Here is a 22557-nt window from a genome sequence, read left to right on the forward strand (position 1 = left end):
CCTCAGCCACGGCCAGCTTGCAGGCAGACTCCGCCCGACCCAGACACCCCACCACTCACATTGCTTCAAGAGCTCCAGACACAAAGCCATGAGGGCCGGATGGGGGGTCAGAGACCCAGAGACCGGCAAAGACAGAAAAGGGGAGAGGGAGAGACAGAGGAGCAGAGAGGAGAGGAGACAGGGGGCTGGGGCAGAGAAACCGGGGGCAAAGAGCTCTGGGCAAAGAAGCAGGTTCAAAAGGGGGCCTTCAGCACAAGAGACATTGAATGGTGAGAGCAAGGAGACAGATGTGGGGACAGAGAGAGGCAGGGAGAGCAAAGCGGGGATCCCCACCCAGATAAATGTGTGTGGGGGAGAGCAGAGGCCTGAAAGAGAACAAGGAGAGTCAGTGACAGGGGACAAACCAAGGGAAGGCAGGGAGGGGAGCTGAAGCCGGGGAGTTTTGTGGGGGAGGGTTTCCAAGGAGAGAGACCCCAAGGGATCTCGGAGATCCCAGTGTATAGGGGGGGACACCAGAAAAAGGAAAAATCCTGAGGGAATGAGGGCTAAGAGGAGGCAAGACCCCAGGGATCTGGGGTGCAGATGGAGGGAAGGCCCCCAAAGGATGTGCGGGAAGCCCACAGGGGAGTCCTGGGGGTGTGGAGGTTGTTCTAAAGGAAAAGCACCCAAAGATGTGGGGCGCTCTGAGGGGGGGCAATCCTAAAGAATGGAGGAGTTCAGGAAAGGAGGCTCTGAGGGACGAGAGGAACGCGTCGAGGGGACCCGAGTGTGGGGAGCGAAGGAGGGGCTGAGGCAGCGCGGGGCAGAGACAAAGAGACAGCGGCCGGGAGAGACAAAGCGGACGGAGCGGGGAGACGGCCCGAGGTCTGGCCGAACAGAAGGACGGAAGCGCGAGCGGGCGGGTGGACTGACGGACTGACGGACGGACGGACAGACGGGGAGGAGGGCGGGGGCAGGACCGGGCGGGGGCGGCGCCCGTCTCCTCGCGGGGCCGCGGCTGCTCCGGGCGGCTCTGGGCGGGCCCCGGGCGTCCGGGCTGAGGAGGCGGCGGCGACGACGTGGACCGGACAGACGGACGGAGTGACGGACCGGCTGGCGACAGCGGCGGCCAGCGGCGGGCACTCACCCTCCTCCCTCACGCGGCCCGGCCCGAGGCTCCGGTTTTGTACGCCCGAGGGGCGGGGCCTCTGGGTTAAAGCCCAGCGTCGGCCCCGCCTCTCCCCGCCCTCCGCGTCAGCCACGCGCGCGTCGCGGGCGGACGGGGGCGCGCGCAGCCGGCCGGGCACTGGGCCCCTCGCGCGCACGCGCGGCTCGGCCGGTGCGCAAGCGCGCGGGGCGCTCAATCCCGCCCAAGCAGACCCACCGAGAGAGGGAGCGCGCCCACGTCGGCACGCGCAGGCCTGAGCGCGGGACGGGGGCTCCGCCCCTCACGCCGCCGGCCTAACCGGTTCCAGCTGGAACGGGACGCATGCTCTGTGCGTGAGGCGGGCGGGGAGAGTTCGCACCCGCTTACCACTGCGACACCTGGGCACCACGGGGGGAAACTGAGGCTTCAGAGCAAGCGCCCGAGGTGGTCTTTTCACCCCTGTAGGGTCAAATGAGACCTCAAGTACAACCGACTCTATGTCCTAAGTGTTTATAGTTGTCCCCGCTGCTCCATCCTCACTTTGTTGTCCTCACCCCGAGCCCTCCAGGTTGGGTTTAAATCCTGGCTCAGCCTCTGGGGGGTTGTGTGACCTTGAACATCCGTTCAGCCTCCCTGAGCCTTCGTTTCCTGCTTGACATAATAAAACCTGCACCCCACGGTGCTCTGGAGGGCAAGTGCAGCAGGTACTGCCTAAATCCATAATCACTCTTCTAGCTTCAGGGCCCTCCCAGTTCCTTCTCCCCAGCCAGTGCCCCCTCCTCACAGTCCTGGTCCAGAGTTGTTTCTCTGCGGGTCTCATCCCTCAGGCCGCACTTAGAGTAGGTCCACAGACCCAGCTCCTGCTTCCCAACCTGCCTTGCTGGGTGACCTAGGCAAGTTCCTTCCCTTCTCTGTGCATTTCTGTTCCAAATGTAAAACAGAGAAAAGAAGGGCATTCAGGCGGGCTTTGCGTTGTCCCATGGAGTCAGACCCCATAATGGCACAGAAGCAGGGTCTGGGGTCCTCCTCGCTTTCCTCTTCTCGCACACCTCTGGGTGCTGTGCTCCAGAACCTCTACAACTTTGGAGACAGAAGATGAAGCAGAACAGAAAAGGATCAGAAAGAAAAGGGGAAACGAGAGATGTGGGGACTTCAATGGCGTTAGGGGCAGAGACAGCTCCCCCTCCTGGTTCTCCTGTAAGAGACCAGAGGAAGAGCGCTTCAAGCTTCCTCTAGGGAGCTCAGAGAACAGGGCAGTGTGCCCTTGCTGGGACCCCCACTGGTTCCCTAGCAGGACCACAGGTCCCTTGTGCTGCAGCATCAACTCTTCTCTGAAGAAAGTAGCAGTGGTGGAATTCCACAGCAGAAATAACAAAACAGAAGCTGGATCAAAAAGAGCACACAGTCCTGGCCCGTGTGGCTCGGTGGTTGGGCATCTACCCATGAATCAGGACATGCCTAGGTTGCAGGTTCAGTCCCCAGTAGGGGGTGTGCAGGAGGCAGCAGATTGATGATTCTCATCATTTTTTTTCTCTCTCTCTCTCTCCATTCCTCTCTGAAATAAAAAAAAAAAAAGAAGAAGAAGAAAGAAATGCCTCTGGGGGTGGGGAAAAAGGAGAAAGAAAGATGTGGTTATACAATAATTTAACTTAGAAACGGTTCAGTTGGAGGTACATAGGTTTGGGATCATGAGTTATGGAAAACAAAAGAGTCCTGGAACAGGAACGAGTCCTATGCTCAGCCTCCTAAAAAGAATTATGTGAATTAAAAGGTTTTGTAGGAGCAGACCAAAGAAAAAAAAGGCAGCAAAGGAAGAAGGAGAATAGCCTAGGACACAGATATTTTCAAGAAAAAGAAGAGGAAAGGGCAGAAAGGCAGGAAATCCAAATAGAAGAAATCTGCTCCGAGTATTTTGTCAAGTGGATGGAATGGACAGGTTGGAAAATTCACAAATGGGACATTGATTCTGACTCCAGTTGATATATATATAATATATATATATATATGTGTGTATATATATATATATATATATATATATATATATATATATAATAAATTTTTTTCCAAGTGGATAAATGAAGTGCTTTATGAAATAGAAGAATGGGAAAGTGCCATTGTACTGAAATTGAGCCCCTATAAGACTTCCAGACTATTCTTATTTATTTCATGTTTCATAGACTGCTTTTTTATTTTAGGAAAAAAATAAAAAAGATAACCCAGCTCAGCCACTGTGCTCGGTGGTTGAATCAGGAGGTCACAGTTTGATTCCTGGCCAGGGCACAAACCCAGGTTGCACGCTTGATCCCCAGTGGGGAGTAACAAGAGGCAGCTGATCAATGATGTTCCTCTCTCATCTATGTTTCTATCTCTCTATCCCTCTCCCTTCCCCACTCTCTAAAAATCAATGAAAACATTTTTAAAAAAGATAAAATTTCTGGTTGCTGAAGGATCTGTTTTAATGGTGGTAACCATGTTGGGCCAACCACAGTGCTAATATAAAGTAAACCTATTGAAAAGAATGTCTCATATTCTCCAGCATGGTCCACTCAAGTTTCACTTTCAACTGGTGTTTTATGTATTTGCTCATAATAGGTTTTTTTAATAAATTTACTGATTTGTAAGTGCCAATAATTAGCTTTAACATGCCATTTTATTTTCTAAAATGATTTAATATTACTATATCATGAAAGAACTAAGAATGTGATAACTCACCAGTTATTTTGTGGGAAAAGCAGTTTCAATTTTCAGTCTCAAGTGTATAAAATCTATTTCATAGGAAATTATGTAAATAAAATATAATTTTTATGGTTAAAAATATAAAAAGGAGAAAAGAACCATACTGAAGATGATACAGTGTTTCAGACACCACTGTCCTGGTTTTTGCTTAAAGGCATATGAATAAAAAAAGCAACTGGGGGTTATTGGGCCAGGCACAGTCCTAAGACTTTGAAAATATGTTTACTCGTCCTATGCTGCACGTGTACTATTCACTTAGTGTTTATCTGATCCATCCTGCCCATGTTGCCAGATAATTCTCCCTGAAACTCTGTGGGACATACTGTACCTCTTTACCAGGACTTGAGTGGCCCCCCCACAGGATAATAGCAAACTCAATTCAGTGGAAAACACCTGCTTGACCTACTAACTGGGTGACCTTGACTTCACGTTTTCTAGGCTGCAGTTTCTTTGTAAAATATCAGCAAATGTGTATGTGCATGTGTGTGTGAAAGAGGTTAACTGGGTTAAATCTGGAATGTCAGATATGCGCAACTATCCTGGCTACGGCAGACATCACTAATCGATGGCAGCACACTTCTCTGCTTAACTAAATCTCAGTCCTGAGCTCCAGGGATCAGAGATGACATGAGTTGAAGTCTATTTTGCATCTCTGAACAAGTTGGTCTTTGAGGTTCCTCTCAGCACTGATGCTCAGGCAGATGGAGTGTCCAGTCTGACAGGAGCCTAATAAACAGAGACTGTGGAGGGCTAGACCTAGGATGGGACTAGAAGACAAGGCTGACTGAAGGGTTGACTGCTCCTGGAATGTAGTCAGCCTCCCTTCCTGTGTCTATGGAGGAGGAGTGAATCAGAGAAGAAACTGGGAGAGTTCAACGGGGGGAGGGGGGGCAGGGGGGGGGAAAGAGGGAGGGCGGGAGGGGGAAGACAAAGAAGGGAGGACAGAACATTCTGTGACTTGGATAGGAGGTATTCAAGGATCCCCAAACCCAAGCTCCACAATATAGATGGAGAATTTGAGGCACAAGGAGGGGCTGGGGCCCGCCCAGAGTGACACAGCAGAGCTAAAACTAGAACTTACAGCCCCTGAACAAGGGTGTTTCCCAGGGCAGGAACACCCAGCTCAGCCTACAGCCTCAAGTACTGCCAGGGAGTGACCCCTAGTGTGTGTATGTGTGTGTGTGTGTGTGTGTGTGTGTGAATGTACGTGTGTGTGTATCTGCATGTGTGTGTGTGCGTACACATGTGAAGGGGCAGAGAATGCAGTTGGCAGGAGCTGGGGGTGCTACCCAGCAGCCTACCATGACCACACTTGGGGTGATGTCACAGCCTCCCTTGTGATTCAGTAGGAGTGGGAGAGACACAAAGGGAGGCTGGTGGGAGTGGAGGGCCAGAAACTGTGAGGGAAGAGAGGGATAGAGGATGCAGGGAGAAACAGAGCTGAGGGAGACAGACCAGAAAGCTGAGATGGTGGGGAGAGAGATGGGGGAGGGATGGTAGGGGAAGCGAGAAGAAAGGGATGGAAAAAGGGAGAGAGGAGAGGAGAATGAGCACTAATGGAAGATGGGCAGAGGAAGAGAAGGAAAGGAGTAGAGGGAGGTTTTCTTTGTTCTTTTTTTCTCAGAGGCAGAGAGAGAGGAGGCGGACTGAGGGATGATGAACCCCTGTGGCCTCTCCCAGGTAGGTTCTTTGGCTGGGAAGGGGCATGTATAGGCAGCCAAGCTGCTGCTTTCCCCACCATCCCAGCTGGAGCTGACCCAGCCTGCCAGTCACCTGCCAGAGCTATTTTTGGAATGTGGAATCTGGGTCAGAAAGGGGGAGGGAGAGAAGGGGTGGCATTGGCATTGGCAGCTGGGAAGCTGGCCAGTTCTGAGGAAGTGGGTGGGCACTCCACATCGTGCCCATGGCCACTCTCCGGGGTCCACCCCTCCCAGGCTCTCACAGTCTCAATACACCGCCCCGCCCACACACATCTACCTGCCTGCCTGCATATGTGCCCATGTGAAAGTGACAAGGAGCTTTCATGACCCTCAGCATGGTGGTAGGGCCCAGACTGCTCACTCCTTGGAGACAGATGCTAAGGAAAGGGGGCAGCCTTCTGACCAATGTGGCCCCTGAGGGGAGACAGTGGCTGAATAGGAGGTGCCTGTGTGCCTGTGTGTTTCCATATGGAGAGAGGTGATTATGGGCAGGACTGTGCAAGTTTTACACTGATTAAGGATGCCACACATAAGGGGGTGTGTCAGTCACAATAAAGACATAATTAAAGTATATACTGATTATGACAAGTTTCTAGCAGATGGCATTAACGGGTCTTATTCTGAAAAAAAACTGTACATCATGACAATTTTTCAAGAGGTGGCAGTTAAATGTCTGGTGGTGGTGGTGGGGGCACTCTTTCCTAACCCAGCACACAAAGGTACTGTATGGACCAGCTGCAGCTCCAGGCACAGATCTGAAAATATGGTGGCTTTGGTTTTCCTGGTGAGGGAAATGAGTTTTGTGAGCATGAGGGGATTGCAGGGTGGAGGAGAGAGGAGCCACTGTGGAGACCTGGAGGGAGGGCTGACCAGGGAAATGTGGGTGGTGAAATTATTTGGTGGTTCAAATCTGCTAGAGGCATGATGTCCTCATAGGTGAGAAGGTGGCATGAGTGTTGGAGACACACATGTATGTGAGGGTGTGCAGATGTATGTAGAGATATGTAGATATTATGTGTACATATGAGAATATCAGTGTGCATGTGTTTTTATTTATACTTTTATATCATATAGAGGCCTACGGGTACAAAACTCTATATATGCCTGTAAGTAGGTACACATGTGCACACATGTCTGGGTAGGTGTAAGATGTTGCTACATGATACTTTCTTGAGTGTTTTGGTTTGGGCTAAAGCCCCAAATGAGAATAATCAAAGCTCCATATCACTACATTTAAAGCCAGATGCTGAATCATCCATGAGGGCTGTGCTGAGGGGGCGGGCTATGACTGATTGAAATTTTGGCCTCAATTCCCAATCCTTTCCATAATTCATACCTTTTGCTATGTAACTGCAGCTTCTCCCACAAAAGATGGGATATATTTCCCTGGACCTTGGCCTTGGACTCATATGAGTTACTTTAACCAACCAAATATGAGTAGATATGAAAGAGAGTTGAAATATGCTTGCAAAGTGGGGTTTTCCCTTTTATACTTCTGCCACCACCATGACAAGAGCATGCCCTGGCTGTGGTAGTGATTCTAGGGGCACCCTTTGGTTCTGAGAGGAGGATGTAGGACATGCAGAACAGAACCAGACAACTTGAACACTCATGAATGAGAACAAATGTGTATTATTGTGTGCCACTAAAAAAGCATGCTTATTTGTTACACAGCATTATTGTGATAATAGCTGACAGATACAGAAATTGGTACCAGGAGTAGGGAGTATTAGCAACAAAAGTATGTAGCGTTGGCACTGAGACCAAGTGGTAAGTAGTAGGTAAAATGTTACAGTAGGCTAGAAAAAAGGTAACCCATATCATGTGGGGGTGAAATGCTTGGTAAACTGTCAATCTAGAGTAACCTGAAGAAAATACATGGATTTGGGCAAGGTAGTTTCCAGGCAAAATGTTGAAAGCAAAAGCTGGCTCCTTTGGGTGCATTTGATAAAGTTGTATAAGAAAGAAAATTCATAAAAAGGAATAAGGAGTGTTTAGAGGGGATATAGAGGGCCCAGAACTTGCTGAGTTGGAAAAGAAATGTGTTAACTCCAGCCTCCCCTGCTAGTAAGTCATTCTCAAATTAAGATACAAATGAAACCAAGGGCAAAGGACAAAGAAACCAAGGTGATGGCCAGTTAAGATACAGCATGTGGCCCAGATAAAATCAAGGGTGTGGTTGAAACATCTTTTATTAATACTCCAAAATAATAAGATGCCCTAGTAGATGCTCTCAGCTGCTCAAAAGGGCTACCACAAAGCTGAAAGGAGTTGGCCTGATGTACCAAAGTAGTCATAATTGAATCTAGAGAGACTGGCATGACTCAAAAATAATTGTGGGTGTGGTTTTGGCACAATGAGTTAAGTGGAATCAAATACATAGGAAACCCATAAGGTGTTTGATGTAGGTGCGCAGCCAAAACTACGATCAGCTTGGGCAGAAGGGACAGAGACCATTTTACGTGTGAAAAGACATCTGGGTCCCTAACTCTCTTTAGGGAGAAAGCAGGCTAAGAAAGTTGTTCAGCGGCCCAAAGAGCACATTCTTCAATGTTCTCTTCTGAAGTGGTCCAAAAGGCAAATAGAACAGGAAGGGCTTTCAGAGAGCGGAACCAAGAGCTGCTGAGAACAGTGCCTTAGGGAGTCAACTCCCGGTGGTACAGCTTGGGCCTCATCAAGGTAATTTCCTACCCTAGAGCATTCGTCCAACATTTGCCCAGAACTTCAGAACTGCCATGGATCAGTAAGTCTCTGAATTCCTTTTCTCTTTTTTGTGAACAGAAGTGTGAATTGCAGTAATCTTGTCTCTATTTCACCAATGTATGCTGGATGTGTGGAGAGTTATGGGTAGGAGGTGGACAACTGTCTCTTTAGATTTTAGGTCACTCAATCAAGAGGAGTCACATCCAGACCTGACATAAGACATGAGATCTTGATATTATGATTGGATAAAACTTGGGGGTGGGTGGGAGGTGGTCTTGAGGATAAACGTATTTTCTAAGTCAATATGGCCAAGAGAGTGGACTGAATTATTGACCCTGATTCTTCACTCCTCCCTGTATCTAAACCCTTTGCATGTAAATACAGTTTCTGACACAAAGGTGGGAGGGTACTTCTCCATCCCTTGTCTTTGAACTTAGTCATATGACTTACTTTAACCAATAACATTTTAGCAAATATTATGCAAACAGGGGCCTTGAAATGTGCATGTATAGCTAGGCTTGCTCTCTGGTGCTCCTGCCATCACCATGAGAATATGCCCTGGGTAGGCCACTGATCCCAGGAGGACCCTTTGGCCCCAGAAGCCGAGCTGTCCCAGTTAATTCACAAACTTGGGAGCAAGAAATGAATGTTAACTGTTGTATTGGACCGATTTTGTGGTTGTTTGATATACAGTACTACTCTAGCAATAGCTAACTAATAAAGGAACCCAAATAGTTCTGAGACATGTAGCCCATCATCCATCCTCAGCTCATTCATGAGTGATTGGGGTGAGGGGAGATTAGTGAATGAGGGTTTCTTTGAAGAAAATTGCTAAGGTGCTATATGTCCCCCCAGGCCCACTTTGTAGTTAGAGAATTTCTCATGGGCCTGATGATGTGGGAAAACTGATCATATACCCAAGGCTCATAAGTGGAATGTAGAGGACTGGAAGAGCCTGGCAGGGATTCCCTGGATTTGAAGGCCATAGAACCTGGGCCTCAACACCTGCCTGTAGACCTCTAAAATGGAATGGCTGGCAGGGCTACCTGTGTGTGACAGCAGTTCTAGAAGGAAGGCTGTAGCAGACCAACCCATACTTTCAGAGTGCTGCAGGCAAAGGCCTCATTTCACATGGGTTATGTGGGAACCAAGAAAGAAAGCAGGGCTGGAGCTGTCTTCGGAGAATTCTGCCCAAGTGGCTGCCTGGCAGGGCCAGGCCTCCTAGCAAAAAGAGGCTGCGTGGGGAGGAGGGGGACCACTGGATGGAGAAGCTGAGGGGGAATAAGAACAGTGGGCTGGAGGGAGATTGCTCATGTCAGAAAAGAGGGCACCATGTGGCCCTGCAGGGTAGGAGAAACTCCAAAAGCACCACATAGGAGAAAGAGCCAGCATAGGGCATCTGCACTAGCTACCTCGCCCTCCCACCTGGAGGGACCAGAAACGGCCACTGGAGAACAAGGAACAGAGAAGACACTGGCTACCACACCCAGCTGCAGGTGCACGAGATGCTGAGGTAGACAAGTTTGAACTGAGACCAGACTGAGCTCTTAATACCTGAAAATGAGACTGTTCCTTAAGGTTTAAAAGTGGCTGGAAAGCTTAAGGATCTGCCCATATATCACCCAGGCAATAGGTAAACAAAGTGGATTCTTGCTCTGCCCCCCTGCAAAGACCAGTTCGTTCAGTCAACAACCTGGTTTCCTGTGTGTAGACTATCCACAGGATTCAGGTTCATTTATGAACATTAAACACCAGTTAAGTACTTGAAACAGCTGTCTCTCTTCTGACAACAATCCAACACCAGTTGCCTTCAATTGTTAGGAAGCTCAGAGTCAAGTCTGATAACAGCTACCACTTGTCAGCTCCTAGTGTGCAAGGCCCTGATAAACACTTTTTACACCCAGTCTTAATTTCATCTCCCCAAGAGCCCCCTAGGGTCTGGCTTATGCCCCAATTTATTTATAGATGGGGAAACAGGCTCAGGGAGAGAACCAGCTGGCCAGAGTAAGCTCAAAGCTCTCTCTACTGAACCAGATATTGTGCTATGATTTTCCTTGGTCTTGATTTTGTTGATTTTCATGGCTTGCTCTGTGACACAGGTTCTCTTTTTACCCTGACCCTACATGGGTTATCTCCAGAGGATTTAGAACAAGTATCAGGACGGGTAGCTTGTCCCTGATTGTGAACATGAGAGAAACCTGCAAACTCACTCCTTTTGAGAAGGCTCAATGCAGATCCCATCCTCTCCCAGAAGGCTCTGCCTTCTCTGGAGGTTCCTGTCCTCCCCACAGGTTTGCATAACTGAACTAATCCAAACAGTGCGTAGAGCTTCAGTGAGCCCAGCCCACCAGTAGGTGGCTGCTCTGAGCCAGGGTCTTGACAGCCACGGGCTGAACTTCCCACTAGCTGGGGCCTTCTCCAGCCCCCTCAGCCCGGCCACCAGTGCTGGCATCTGCCTCTGTGCCCCCATTGGAGCACCGATTCGCCAGCCGGTGAGTAGTTCAGCCCCAAGGCCTCTTGCTTTTGCTCCTAATCATCCCTCCAATCCCGGCCAGCCCACCGCGAATTCCTCCCCAGCATTTCCCACTGGCTGCCCCTCCCATAAACAAAGCAAAACAAAACCCTTCCCCTCAACTCGGTACTCACTCGGAAGCGTGCGACTGTTGCTGAGGCTACTGGTGCTGGGTGGTGGGGAGAGGGACTGCAGGGAGACACTGTCCTCCTCCTGCGAGCAGCCCGCCTGGATGGCGCGCAGGTAGCTGTGGCTGCGGGAGCGGAAGTAGCTCGGCAGCGGCAAGTCAAGCGCCTCCGCCGCTGTCGACTCTGCTTCGCTGCAGGCCGACTCGCAGGCCGCCTCATACTGGTCGCTCAGATCCGCCTCCCGTACCTGTCCAGGCAAGGGCAGGCGTCAGGGGCCAGCTTTGCTCATCCAGGGACGGGCTACTGTGTACTGGGCTGTGGAGTCTGTGGGGCCTCAACCCAGTCCACCCTCTCCTCCTCCTCCCATCTCAGAATGGGATGAGCAGAGGAGCCCGTGGAAATATACAGCCCTTCTCACTCCGGGCCTCATTTTCCCCATCTCTACAATGGAGGAGAAACTGTTAAGGATAGTTTCCAGGATATTAACGAGATTATACCTGTGTGTCCACACTAATGGACCGATAGATTTTGCGGCCACATATAAACTTAGTGGGGGAAAGAAGGCTATAATAAATTATTTTTTTAAAATATATTTTTATTGCTTTCAGGGAGGAAGGGAAAGGAAGAGATAGAAACATCAATGATGACAGAGAATCATTGACCCACTGCCTCCTGCACGCCCCAACTGGGGATGGAGTGCAACCCCGGCATGTGCCCTTGACCGGAATTGAACCCAGGACCCTTCAGTCTGCAGTCTGATGCTTTATCCACTGAGCCAAACCAGCTAGGGCTATAATCAATTATTAATGTCTGCCTGGGATGTTGGAGTGAGGGGTGCCAACAGGTGTGCTAGATATTTACTATCTTACTATTTATAGGTATTTACCATCTATAAAATGGGGGTTAATTACAGACCAAATTCTATACGTTTGTTGTCAAGATTAATGAGATAATTCATTCCATGTGCAGTGAGAGGAAGACGCTTACCAGGGGAACCCAGTGAGTAAGTGGCAGAATCAAACACTCAAAATGTATATTTAAGGAAGATTAATCTAGCCCTGGCATACAGAGTGGACACTGGGGAGGAGTCTGGAATGGAGGTAGAGGCCAGAGATGAAACTGCTGCAATAGATAATCTGGTAAGAGAATTTAAGACTGGGCCAGGGTAGTGGCAGTGAGGATGGATTAGTGATGCCTGTCATGGGCAGTGTGGAGAATTCCAGAATGGTTGCTATTTGCCATCTCACATCTAATTCGAGCTCATCTGGATGGCTTCTCAGTGTTCCTCCAAAGATGACTGATGAAGATCCTACAAATCTGCAGGTGGAGGTGTGAGCACAGAGGGTCCTCACCATACATACACTTTCCAAGCGTTCTAGAAGGGTCTGCCTGACTCATGTTTTGGGTCATGTTGGTAACTGGGGATCACAGAATATAAGCTGAGGAGTCAGCTGGCCAAAAAGGGACACTGGATAGAGGTCCTGGGAGAGGTGGGGGCTACAGGGGAGGGAAGCCCATGACGGAGCAGCATGTGAAGGAACGGATGGAGCTGGGTGGGCCTGGGCCAGCTCTGCTCTGGACCGGGCTGTGTGATCCCAGGCCATCCCTATCCTCTGGGTCAGTGTTTCTCCATCTAAATGAAATGAAATGAAATGCCTGTGTACTTGTCTGACTGCATCAAGTAAAATGACATCGCCCAATGGGAAGCATATGTTTGGAAAGGTCTAAAGCTGTTACAGTAGTAACCATGTGTGGCTATTTAGGTTTAAATTAATTAAAATTGAAAGCCCTGGCCGGTTTTGCTCAGTGGATAGAGTGTCGGCCTGCGGACTGAAGGGTCCTGGGTTTGATTCTGGTCAGGGGCATGTACCTTGGTTGTGGGCACATCCCCAGTGGGAGGTGTGCAGGAGGCAGCTGATCGATGTTTCTAACTCTCTATCCCTCTCCCTTCCTCTCTATAGAAAAATCAATAAACAATAATAATAAAATTAAATAAAAAATTCATTTCCTTATTCACATTTCACTTGCTCATGCTACCTTACTGGACAGCATGAATTACAGAACAATTCTATCACTGCAGAAAGTTCTATTGGATAGTGCTGATAAATTAAAAGGCCGTGTGGCATATTCAAAATGCAGGGGATATTAGAAATATAGGTGTTTATCTTCCAATGCTGCCACCTGAAATATACTGCCAAGGGCAATGAGGTCTTGCTTTGGGATTTCACAGTAATGGCTCAGCTCTGGAACTAGACTGCCAGGGTTTTAATCCCTGGTTCATAATTTCCTCACAATATGAATGTGGGCAACTCATTTAACTGTTCTGTGCTTCCGTTTCCCCATCTATAAAATGGAGGCTAATACTGCTTTCAGCCTTTTGGCTAAGATCAAGGGTATAACATGGGGACTAGTTATAGACCAAATTTCATAGGATTGTTATCAAGATTAAGTGATATAATTCATATCACAGATTTAGAATAGTGTCTGGGAGAGTAAGCACCTGCTAACCTGTACCTAGTATCATAGGAAGCTCTGTGGGGTGAGTGCAAGGATTTGTAAGTGTTGGTTAAGATGCTTGCAAACTCTGGCAGGGTGGGGAGTCACCTGGTCAGTGCTGGTGGTATGTGTATCATTGAGGACACACTGTGTGCAGGGAACTGCCCTGTGGGTTGCCTGGCCTACTGGGGACTCCCAAAGACCTTCGAGGATAATGTGACATGGGGTGGGAGGCACATAAGGCATCCATGTCTGGCATCAGGAAATGTGGGGCCCAGTCCTAATTAGTTTTGCCTCGGTAGAATGTGGCCTTAGACAAGTCCCTTGCCTACTCCTGGACACAATGAGGGGTTGAGCTCAGAGCACCTTTCCTGCTCTAGTTTCTGGTCTTGGGGCTGGGAGGGAGGAAAGGGCCACTTCCAGGGGCAGAGTGAGTGTGCATGGGAGGGGAGCACCCTTACCAAACACTATACCAGGACTGGCCCCACCTCCATCAACTTTTGTAAAATTGAAAAGTCTCTACATTCAGAAAGTCCCAACACCCCAACATCTTTAAAGGCCCCAAAAGGAGAAAAGTTAGGGGATCTCGGGGCTGAGGTCAATACCACCAGTCCCCAGCCTGTCCAAATAAAACAGTCTGCCCAGGATTTTCCCCAGTGTTGGGGGAGGTGAAGAGGGAGGGAGCCAGAAGACTCTCAGGGAAAGCTTTCCCTTATCCTGGGGTTATTTCATAGCCTATCACAGAACCTCACCCATTCTTTCCTATTTTGGGGAGGAGGAAACAGGCATAGAGAAGTGAAGCAATAGGGCCAAGGAGTGGAAGGTCAAGGTGCCAACATGAGCCTAGGCTCCACCTTCATTGGAGGTGGCTTTCCTGGTGCTGGCTCTGCTTTTACCTGTCCAGGCTGGGAGCTAGGACCACCCAGATGCCAGGCCTAAGACCCAGCTCTGGATTCTGGAATTGGGGTACAAAAAAATGGTTAACATACTGACCTGCTGCTCATGGCCAAACAACTGGGGGATCAGGGAGGCCTGTCCAAAAATCTGCAGAAAGAGAAGGTGAGAGTTATGGAGAGACCAAGGCTGGGGCTGGGGTTGGTTGTTCAGGCTCAGCTGCAATAGAACTTGTGGCTGGCTGGTCAAACCTCCTCCTCAGACTGGCTGAAGCCCAGGTGCTGGGAGGTCTTACTTGGCTTCCCCTAGGGATGGGAGGCTCACTCATTCAGGGGATTTGTAATGTGCTGTTTACACATCTTTCTCTTGGTCTGGCCACTGGCACCATGGATGCCCTGTCTGCTGCCTCTTACCTGGGCAGCCCCCAGGATCTATAGTTTAGGGACAGAGCCCAGAGCCTTCTCTTCTCTGGTCAGGGCCTGCACAGTCCAATGCCTGGTGGGACAAGCTCTCTTGGACAGGAATGAAGGCTGCAGAGACACAGCTAGAGCTGGCAAATCTCTGACTTTGGCTCAGGTTGCTCAAGCTTCTGGGGGTGAAGGTTTGGGGGTTCAGAGGACCCTGGGCTTGGACAGAGCTGGGGCTAGTCAGGGGGTAATAGGAGAGACCTGCTAGGGTCCCCAGCATGCTTAATATCTTGTGCCTTTTTGTGTAGCCAAAGGACAAAAGTGTTCCAAGTGCCAGGGCCAGGCAGGGGATGAAGATGGGTGTGAGAGAGGGATAGACAGACCCAGAGAGAAACATGGAAATGAGACACACTAGAGTCAGAGAAAAATGTGAATGAGGTGAGAGAATAACAGAGGGAGACAGGAAGACTGAGAGCTGAGAGAACAGAACCTGATAGGATGGGAGAGACAGGGAGGGAAGCTGTCCATCCAGCACATACCAGCATGCCTTGTGCCCGATACTGGGGACACTGTGGGGAACAAGATAGCAAGGTCCTCACTTGTAGGAAGCTCTCAGTCTTAAGAGTGAGACAGATATTAAGTAAATAAGTAAACAAATGTAATTCTAGATAGTGATAAGTGCTGCCAAGAAAACGAAGCACTTTACACGAGAGGGCAGCTACTTTACACGAGAGGGCAGGCCCCTGAGAGGAGGTGACATTTGAGCCAAGACCTGAAATGCAGGGAAGAGTCAGCCGTGCAAGATTTGAGAGGAGAGTGCTCCTGGGAGAGGGAATAGCAAGTGCAGTGACCTGGGCAGGGATAAGATGTGTAAGGAACAGAGAGGAGGCCAGTGTGGACGGAGCAGGGTGAGTGACAGAGCAAATTGAGATCGTCCCAGAGGGAGGCAGGGCCTCACAGGACCCAGTAAAGACTCTGGCTCTCACCTGGGTGTGGTGGGAGCCATGGGAGGGTTTGAGCAGGGGTATGGTGTGATCTGACTTCAGTCTTTCACTGTATATTTCTTTTTTAAATTTTTATTGATTTCAGAGAGGAAGGGAGAGGGAGGGAGAGAGAGAGAGATAAAAACATCAACGATAAAGAGAATCATTGATTGGCTGCCTTCTGCACGCCCCATACTGGGGATTGAGCCCACAACCCGGGCATGTGCCCTGACTGGGAATCGAACCTTGATCTCCTGGTTCATAGGTCAATGCTCAACCACTGAGCCACGGTGGCCAGGCCACTGTATATGTATTTTTAAAAAACTATTGATTTGAAAGAAAGAAAGAGAGAAATATCAATTTGTTGTTCCACTTATTGATACAGTCATAGGTTGACTCATAGGTGCCCTTACTGGGGACTGAACCCCAAACCGTGGCATATAGGGATGGCATTTTAACTAACTGAGTTACCCGGCCCAGGGCCTGATTTAAGTCTTTTAAAAGCTCTCTCTGGCCACTGAGACCACACTGCAGGTGGCAGGCATGGAGGCCAGGACAACTATTCCGATGAGACTTGGTGGGGCCAGGATGAGGGTGGCAGAGGGTCCCATGTCTGGGATGCTGTACCTCTCCCCACACCTGAGGTCAGTCTCCTTGGAGTCTGGGAATGACAATGCTGAGGTTGGGGGCCTGGGAAAGATGGCCAGGCTAGGAATAATGGAGTGTTGAGGAGTTGGGGGTTCCAAAGCCTCCTGATTCTAAGCAGTCCATTAGCCTGGGCCATGGGACTGCACACAGAGAGAAGGCTGTGTCTGCATCTGGCTGCCCTCGCTGCCTTGCTGTACCACTATTGGCCGGGGTCTGCTCTCTCTGGGCCTTGTCTCCAAGTCCACTCCATGGGGGAAGCCTTCAAGCCGTGGCTAGTCCCACCTTTGCAAACTCTAAAGTACTGAACACCTGGCAGGGGCTGGGGTCAAGAGGTGTGTCTGACAGCTCTGGATTCCTACCCATCTTTGCCTCCTCCTAGCTGTGTGACCTCACCTCTCTGAGCCTCAGTATCCTCATCTTTGAAATGAGGATATGAATAATAATGCCCCCACTGGGGGTGGCTGTGAGGATTCGAGGAGCTGAGAATTAAAAGTGCAGCACCATATGCTTATTGCTGTTAGTAGTCCAGAGTGGAGAAGCAACTTGTGTGAAGTCACACAGCAAGATAGCAATAAGCACCATAAAGGTAGCTACCCTTTGCTGAGCACTTTATGTTCATTATCTCATTGATTCCTCACAACCCTTTGAAATAGAAATTACCACCCTCTTGTGGTAAATCAGGGAACAGGCTCTGGGAGGAAGCGACTTGTTCTGGGTTCTTATAGTCAGTGACAAGACTGGGACCGAAACCCAGGTCTCCAGTTCCCTAACCTCAGGGCTCCTGGGTCTACAGCCATGGTGTGGGCCCTCCCTCAGGACCCACAGCTTAGGCCATGCAATGTCATGCCCTGTGACTGCTCACCAGCCACAGGACAGTCAGTGGGACAGAGAGACACACATAGGTAGCTTTGAGAACAGACTAAACAGAAGCACAATGCAGACCACTCAGCAGGGGTTGGGCCTTGATGTATGTCCCCCTGGGTGAGAGGTGGGCTCTGTCTGTCAAGCACACTGTCCTGGCTGCCCACCACCCTCACCTGGCTGATGCAGCTGGAGTCGTTGAGGCTGTCGCTGATGGGGTTGTAGTCTTCCTCCCAGCTCGGACACTTGGAGGGCAGCAGCATGTCCACGGAATCCAGGCGGTCCAGACTCCTGGTGGGGGTGGGGAGCAGACAGGGCTCAGCTCACCCACTGTTCAGCCTGGGAAACTGAAGCTCAGAGGGGGAAAGACTAGCCAAGGTCATCGAGTGGCAGAGAGAAAAATGGAGGTCACTGCCAGCCCAAGTAATGGTGGTGGTGATGGTTGGGCAGTGAGCAAGGGGAGCACTCCTAGCATTTGGAGGCCTTGTGAGGCTGGAAGGTGCAGGAGGTATACACTTGCCATGTCCACTGCAGCCGCGAGGTGGCAGCATAAGCTTGCTTTTGACCGTTTCAAACCTGAGGTGGCCCACACCAGCTCAATTCTACAGCCCCCTCCCTTGCAGGTCTGGGGCAATTCCAGGGGCTGGACAGAGGAAGTGGGGTCAAGACCCACAGCATTGACCTCAGACTAGGGCTGCCCAAAAGGCATCAGTTTTAGCAGGATGTTCAGGTGGCCTCCACTGAAGACTCACCAATTCTCTCCATGGCCCCTGTTCTTCAATCTTTCTCACATCTACCTGACTCTGCTTCTGCCCCCTCCAACTCCCTCACTGCTCTGGGGATAAGGTCCAAGCAGCCAACAGCTCAGGCTCTTGATATAGACGGGCTTGGTTCGGAGTCCAGCTTCCTCACTGGGTGCCCCTGGACAAGTCATCACCCTTGTTTAAGCATCAGTTTCCTCACCTATTAAGTGGGAATGACACTGTGCCTGTCTGTGGGGGCTGTGACAAGGAGGATTCAGTGATGCAGATTAAAGTGCACTGGGGCAGTAGACCCAGAGTACAGCAAGTGCTAACAGATGGTCCTCAGTACTATCACTGCTACCATTATTTATTGATTTCCTCTTATTCAAGGCCTCTGCCCTGGTCCTAACCACCTCCCCAACATCAGTGTCCCTTGGTCATTCATAGAATTGTGGGGTCTCAGGCCTAGAAGTGGTCTTAGAGATCATCTAGCTCAGCCCTCTCACTTAAAGGTGGGGAAAATGAGGCTCAGAGAGGACTGACCTGGGACTGGCCAGTAGTGTCCTGAATTCCCCCCAGCAGACCATTCCCTGCCTTCTGTCCCAGCCAGTGAGACTCCTGGCTTCTCCCCTCACTGCCTCAGTCCTGCTGTCACCTGACCTATCTTTCCTCTGTCTCAGTCCTCCCAAACTACCTCCTCAATGAAGCCTTGGTTCATGCCCCCAGTAGTTGGGGAACTAGGACTAAGCTTGTTTTCTTTAACTCTTCCAAGTCTTTCTTTTGTTTATTTCTGACTTGCTTTTGTTTTTCTTCCTCAGTGGACTTGGAATCCCCTATACCAAGTTGCACCTGTTTCGTACTCATTTGATAGACTTTCCGTAACTTGCCTCTCATTCTTTTCTGTTCTAATCCCCATGGCGACTTCTGCATGTGAAAGCCTCACCTCTCTCTCTAACATTTCAATTGCTGCTTTCTGTGTGCATGTTTCATTTGTTCATACTTTCACTAACTCTTCCAAGTCTTAAAGCAACAGGATAAGGCTTGAATAGTGGAATTGCAGGCAGGTGATGGGACAGTGAAGGCTGTCTATCTCTCTTTGACTTCTGGATCCTCTCTCCTTCCCAATCTTGGAGCTCACCCCAGGGGTCAATTACAGAGGGATGGACAGAGGGGCCTCTGACCTTTCCTGGAAGGTGCTAACATAAGTGGTGAGCTTGGTTCTTCTACCAGTGATCCGCAAACTCATTATTCAATAGAGCGGCAAACCGCGGCTCGCGAGCCGCAGTTTGCTGGCCACTGTCCTAACCTGAAGTAAAGTGTTCCCGGGGCAGGTCCTCTGTGAGAGTGGAATTCACCTGGGGATGGGACTCCTAAGGGCAGGGTTTACCTGGGCCAGTCACTCTAGAGAGGCTTTCCTGGTTTTCCAAAGGATGAGGCTCACCTGTGGCCAGAACTTAACTGGGGGGGAGGGGGGCTTATGAGATGGTTCACCAAATGGAGGGGCTTTCCAAAGTCAACTCATCAAAATGCAAGGGCCAACCTAAGGACGGGCATCTCAGGAAGAAGGCTAATGTGAAGGCAGGATCATAGGGGTTTAATCACAAGGAACAACAACAGCCTGTAATTATTGGAATCGAGACTCTAGACCTAGGGGGCTTGGATCACTGTGGGCTGGGGTTCACCTGGATCTGAGGCAAGATTCATCTGTGGGGTTGGGCTCTCTTGGGGGCAGCCGAAAGGGAGGAAGGAGAGGTTCCCAGGGATGGGGCATAACTGTGAGGGGCTCACCTAGGTGGTAAGGCTTGCCCTGTGAGCGGGGCTGGTAGGAAGCGTGATGAGGCTTCCGCAGGGGAAGAATTCCTGTGCAGGCAGGGCTCACCTGAAGGGGCGGAGCTCCAATGAAGCCGGGTTAACCTGTGGGTGGGGCTTCCGCGGGCCGGGGCTCAGGTGAGAGCTGAGATCTCCTGGGGCCTGACCGGGCGTTCTGGACTAGAGGATTCCTAGGGGCGGGGCCTCGGGGCAGGGCTTGCCTCGGGGCGGGACTCTAGGGGGTTCACCTGCGTGGGTTACTCTGCTCTCCCAGCGACTGCTGCGTGGCCCTCAGGTAGCTCTGGCGCCGCGCCGCAGTTTTGGGTGAGGGCTTGGGGCTGCCGCCAGAGTCGTCGCTGTCCTCGTCGCCCATGGCCTTGATGTAGCTGCCGCTGCGCATGCGTCGGCAGGGGATGTGGCCCTCCGCTGTGGTGTCCGCATCGTGTGGGGACAGCAGTGCGGTGCTCCACTCGCCGCCACCGCCGGGCACCTGGGGATGGGAGGAAAGGCCTCAGCACACTTCCAGAGAAGCGCCGGCCGCTCAGCCTGGGGCTCCCCACCTCAGAGAGTTCAGCCTTTGGTGCTGGGCACTGCCACTGAAGCAGCCCCAGGCTGGGAAGGATAGCTGGGTTCCAGAGGCGGCTCTGCCACAGCTTCTCTATGGGCCGTGCATAAGCAAGTCCCTGACCATCTATGGCCTCAGATTTCTCCATGGATCCAGGTCGGGTGCCCTAGCAAAACTGCCCAAGGATGTATGCTCACAAAGGCCTCCGCCGCAGCTACCTTTCCGAGTAGCCAGTGTTCCCATCACCTCCCCTGCTGGCTCAGAGGATGGCTTTTGAACCCACTGCACAGATGAGAACAGCAGGCCTGAGGGAGGTGCCCAGACCTGACACCAAGAGCCTGGCCCTAGGATGGGAGAGAAGGATGGCCCTATATGGGAGGAAGGATGGGGGTTGCGTCCTCCAAGCCAATCACAATCCCTCATCCCACAGGTCAGTAAACTGAGGTACGGAGAGCTGGCTTCCAGGATGGAGCAGCCGCTCGCTCAGTAAGCTGGAAAAGGGGCTCAGTTTTACCTTCTGAACCTCGGGGATCCCACCTGTGGAAGGGCGTTGTGATAAGGGCAAGTGAGATCACAGTTGTAAGGCACTCTTAGTCCACAGTGCTTACAATGGCAGGACCCAACAGAGGAGAACCCCTCTGTCCTTCTAAGGCCAGGCTCTGCTCCAGGGCTGCACCCACAGCCTACACCCCTCATTCATCTAATACATACATGTACACGCAGTGGATGTTCACCTCGTGATGAATGAGGATGCATATCTCAGCACTTACATGCACCTCAGTGCCAGCACAGAGTAAATAGGCCTTGTCCTGGGTACATATCTGAGAGCAAGCATACTTTCCCATACGCACCCATCTCACCAAGAACGCACCCCAGTAGCCCCTACATCATGTGTACACCCCTCAACATGTATACAACGTGAACCCAGAGCATACTCACACACCTCACATACATGCTTGCCACCATTGCACCATGGACACATCTCAGCATGTGCCCAGATCACCATGTCTTTTCCTCAACACATATATTTGACACACCCTCACTAGATCTATACTTCACCATGGATGTCCAGGTACGCATATTTCTCAGTGTACACAACATATCCATTCTTCACTAGGTACACAAATGCACCCTCCCCAAATCAGCATGGCTGCACAGACACCATAAATACCACATTGCCAGTGGCCAATTTCCAGCTGAGGGAGGGATGGTTCCTGTTTGGGACTCCCACCAGCCTTCTCAAACCCCTTTCCCCAGCTGACTACGCAGACAGTCACGAGAGCCTGTACATTTTATCCCCAAACCATTTGCTAGTCCAGCCTCCCTACCTCTATCTGTCCCTGGGAACATGGCCTTGTATATTTCTGCTCAAAATGTGTTGCAACCATAGCCCCCACCCATCTCCCTCCCTTTATGCAAGCAGGCAGCACAGCCTCAGGGCCTGCAGGGTCACCCTTTCATGGTGTTTTGGAAGCATTTTCACATGATCAGACCAACCATACCATTTTGAGAGGGAGCCAGGTCACCCAAAACTCTTACTTATATTTCTAAACTAGGAAGTGGATTGAGAGCCATAAAAGCCTTAAATATATAAAGTACTACCTAGATTTCATTTTCTCCATATTAAAAAAATAGCCTTTCTCCCCCTTAGTCTCACTGTCTTCGGAATTTTATATGGAATGACAAGAACTCGGGGCTTTGTCAGACTTTGATGTTCATTGGTTCAAAATGCATCTAATGTATTCCCAAAGCCTGGCCAGGCCTGCACTGGCATACTTCCCCGCCCCCCCAAGGTATGCCAACTCATTACCTACAGAAGCAGCCCCTTCCATCTTGACATGTACTTAAAATCTGCTTCCTCTAACTTCCACCCACATCTTGGGCTCTGCCATCTCCCTGCCCTTGAGAAACCTGGAGGATGTGTGGCAGCGGAGATGTCTGAGCTTTCTGCCACCTTTCCTTGAGTGTGGTGTTGGTGCACAAGTGTCTCAATAAACATTCAAGTTTGAAAGAATAAAGCTAGTCCCCCAAACTGGGTTAGGGCCTCTGCACCCCTGTAGGCCTCCATGCTTCTCCCCAGAACAACCTGCTCACATTGACATGACTGTTCATGTGTCTCTCTCCAAGCATCCTGACAATGGGCTATGTCTTATTTATTTCTAGCTCTGTTCATTTAAGTGTCTATCTGTTCATCTACCCCTCTCTCCTTCACATTTCCCGAGTACTTCCTCTATGCCAAACCCTGT

General features: G+C 50.4%; 1 protein-coding gene across 9 annotated transcripts in view; it reads right to left on the minus strand.

The window, feature by feature from the left end:
- The window catches only part of DLGAP4 (DLG associated protein 4), a 179694-nt gene that overhangs the window by 51543 nt on the left and 105594 nt on the right, over positions 1-22557 (minus strand). For 4 of the 9 annotated variants that reach the window (XM_080683322.1, XM_080683324.1, XM_080683325.1 and 1 more), the window contains 4 exons: positions 19995-20236; positions 17371-17485; positions 14395-14445; positions 10912-11152 (listed from right to left, as the gene is read on the minus strand). In XM_080683322.1, the coding sequence (XP_080539448.1) occupies positions 10912-11152; positions 14395-14445; positions 17371-17485; positions 19995-20236 (649 nt within the window). Of the gene's footprint in view, positions 1-59; positions 1206-10911; positions 11153-14394; positions 14446-17370; positions 17486-19994; positions 20237-22557 lie in introns of those variants that run through there. The other 5 variants (XM_080683330.1, XM_080683326.1, XM_080683328.1 and 2 more) reach the window with 5 other exon arrangements.

Source organism: Plecotus auritus, assembly GCF_963455305.1.
Source record: "Plecotus auritus genome assembly, chromosome: 8".
NCBI classification, from domain to species: Eukaryota; Metazoa; Chordata; class Mammalia; order Chiroptera; family Vespertilionidae; genus Plecotus; species Plecotus auritus.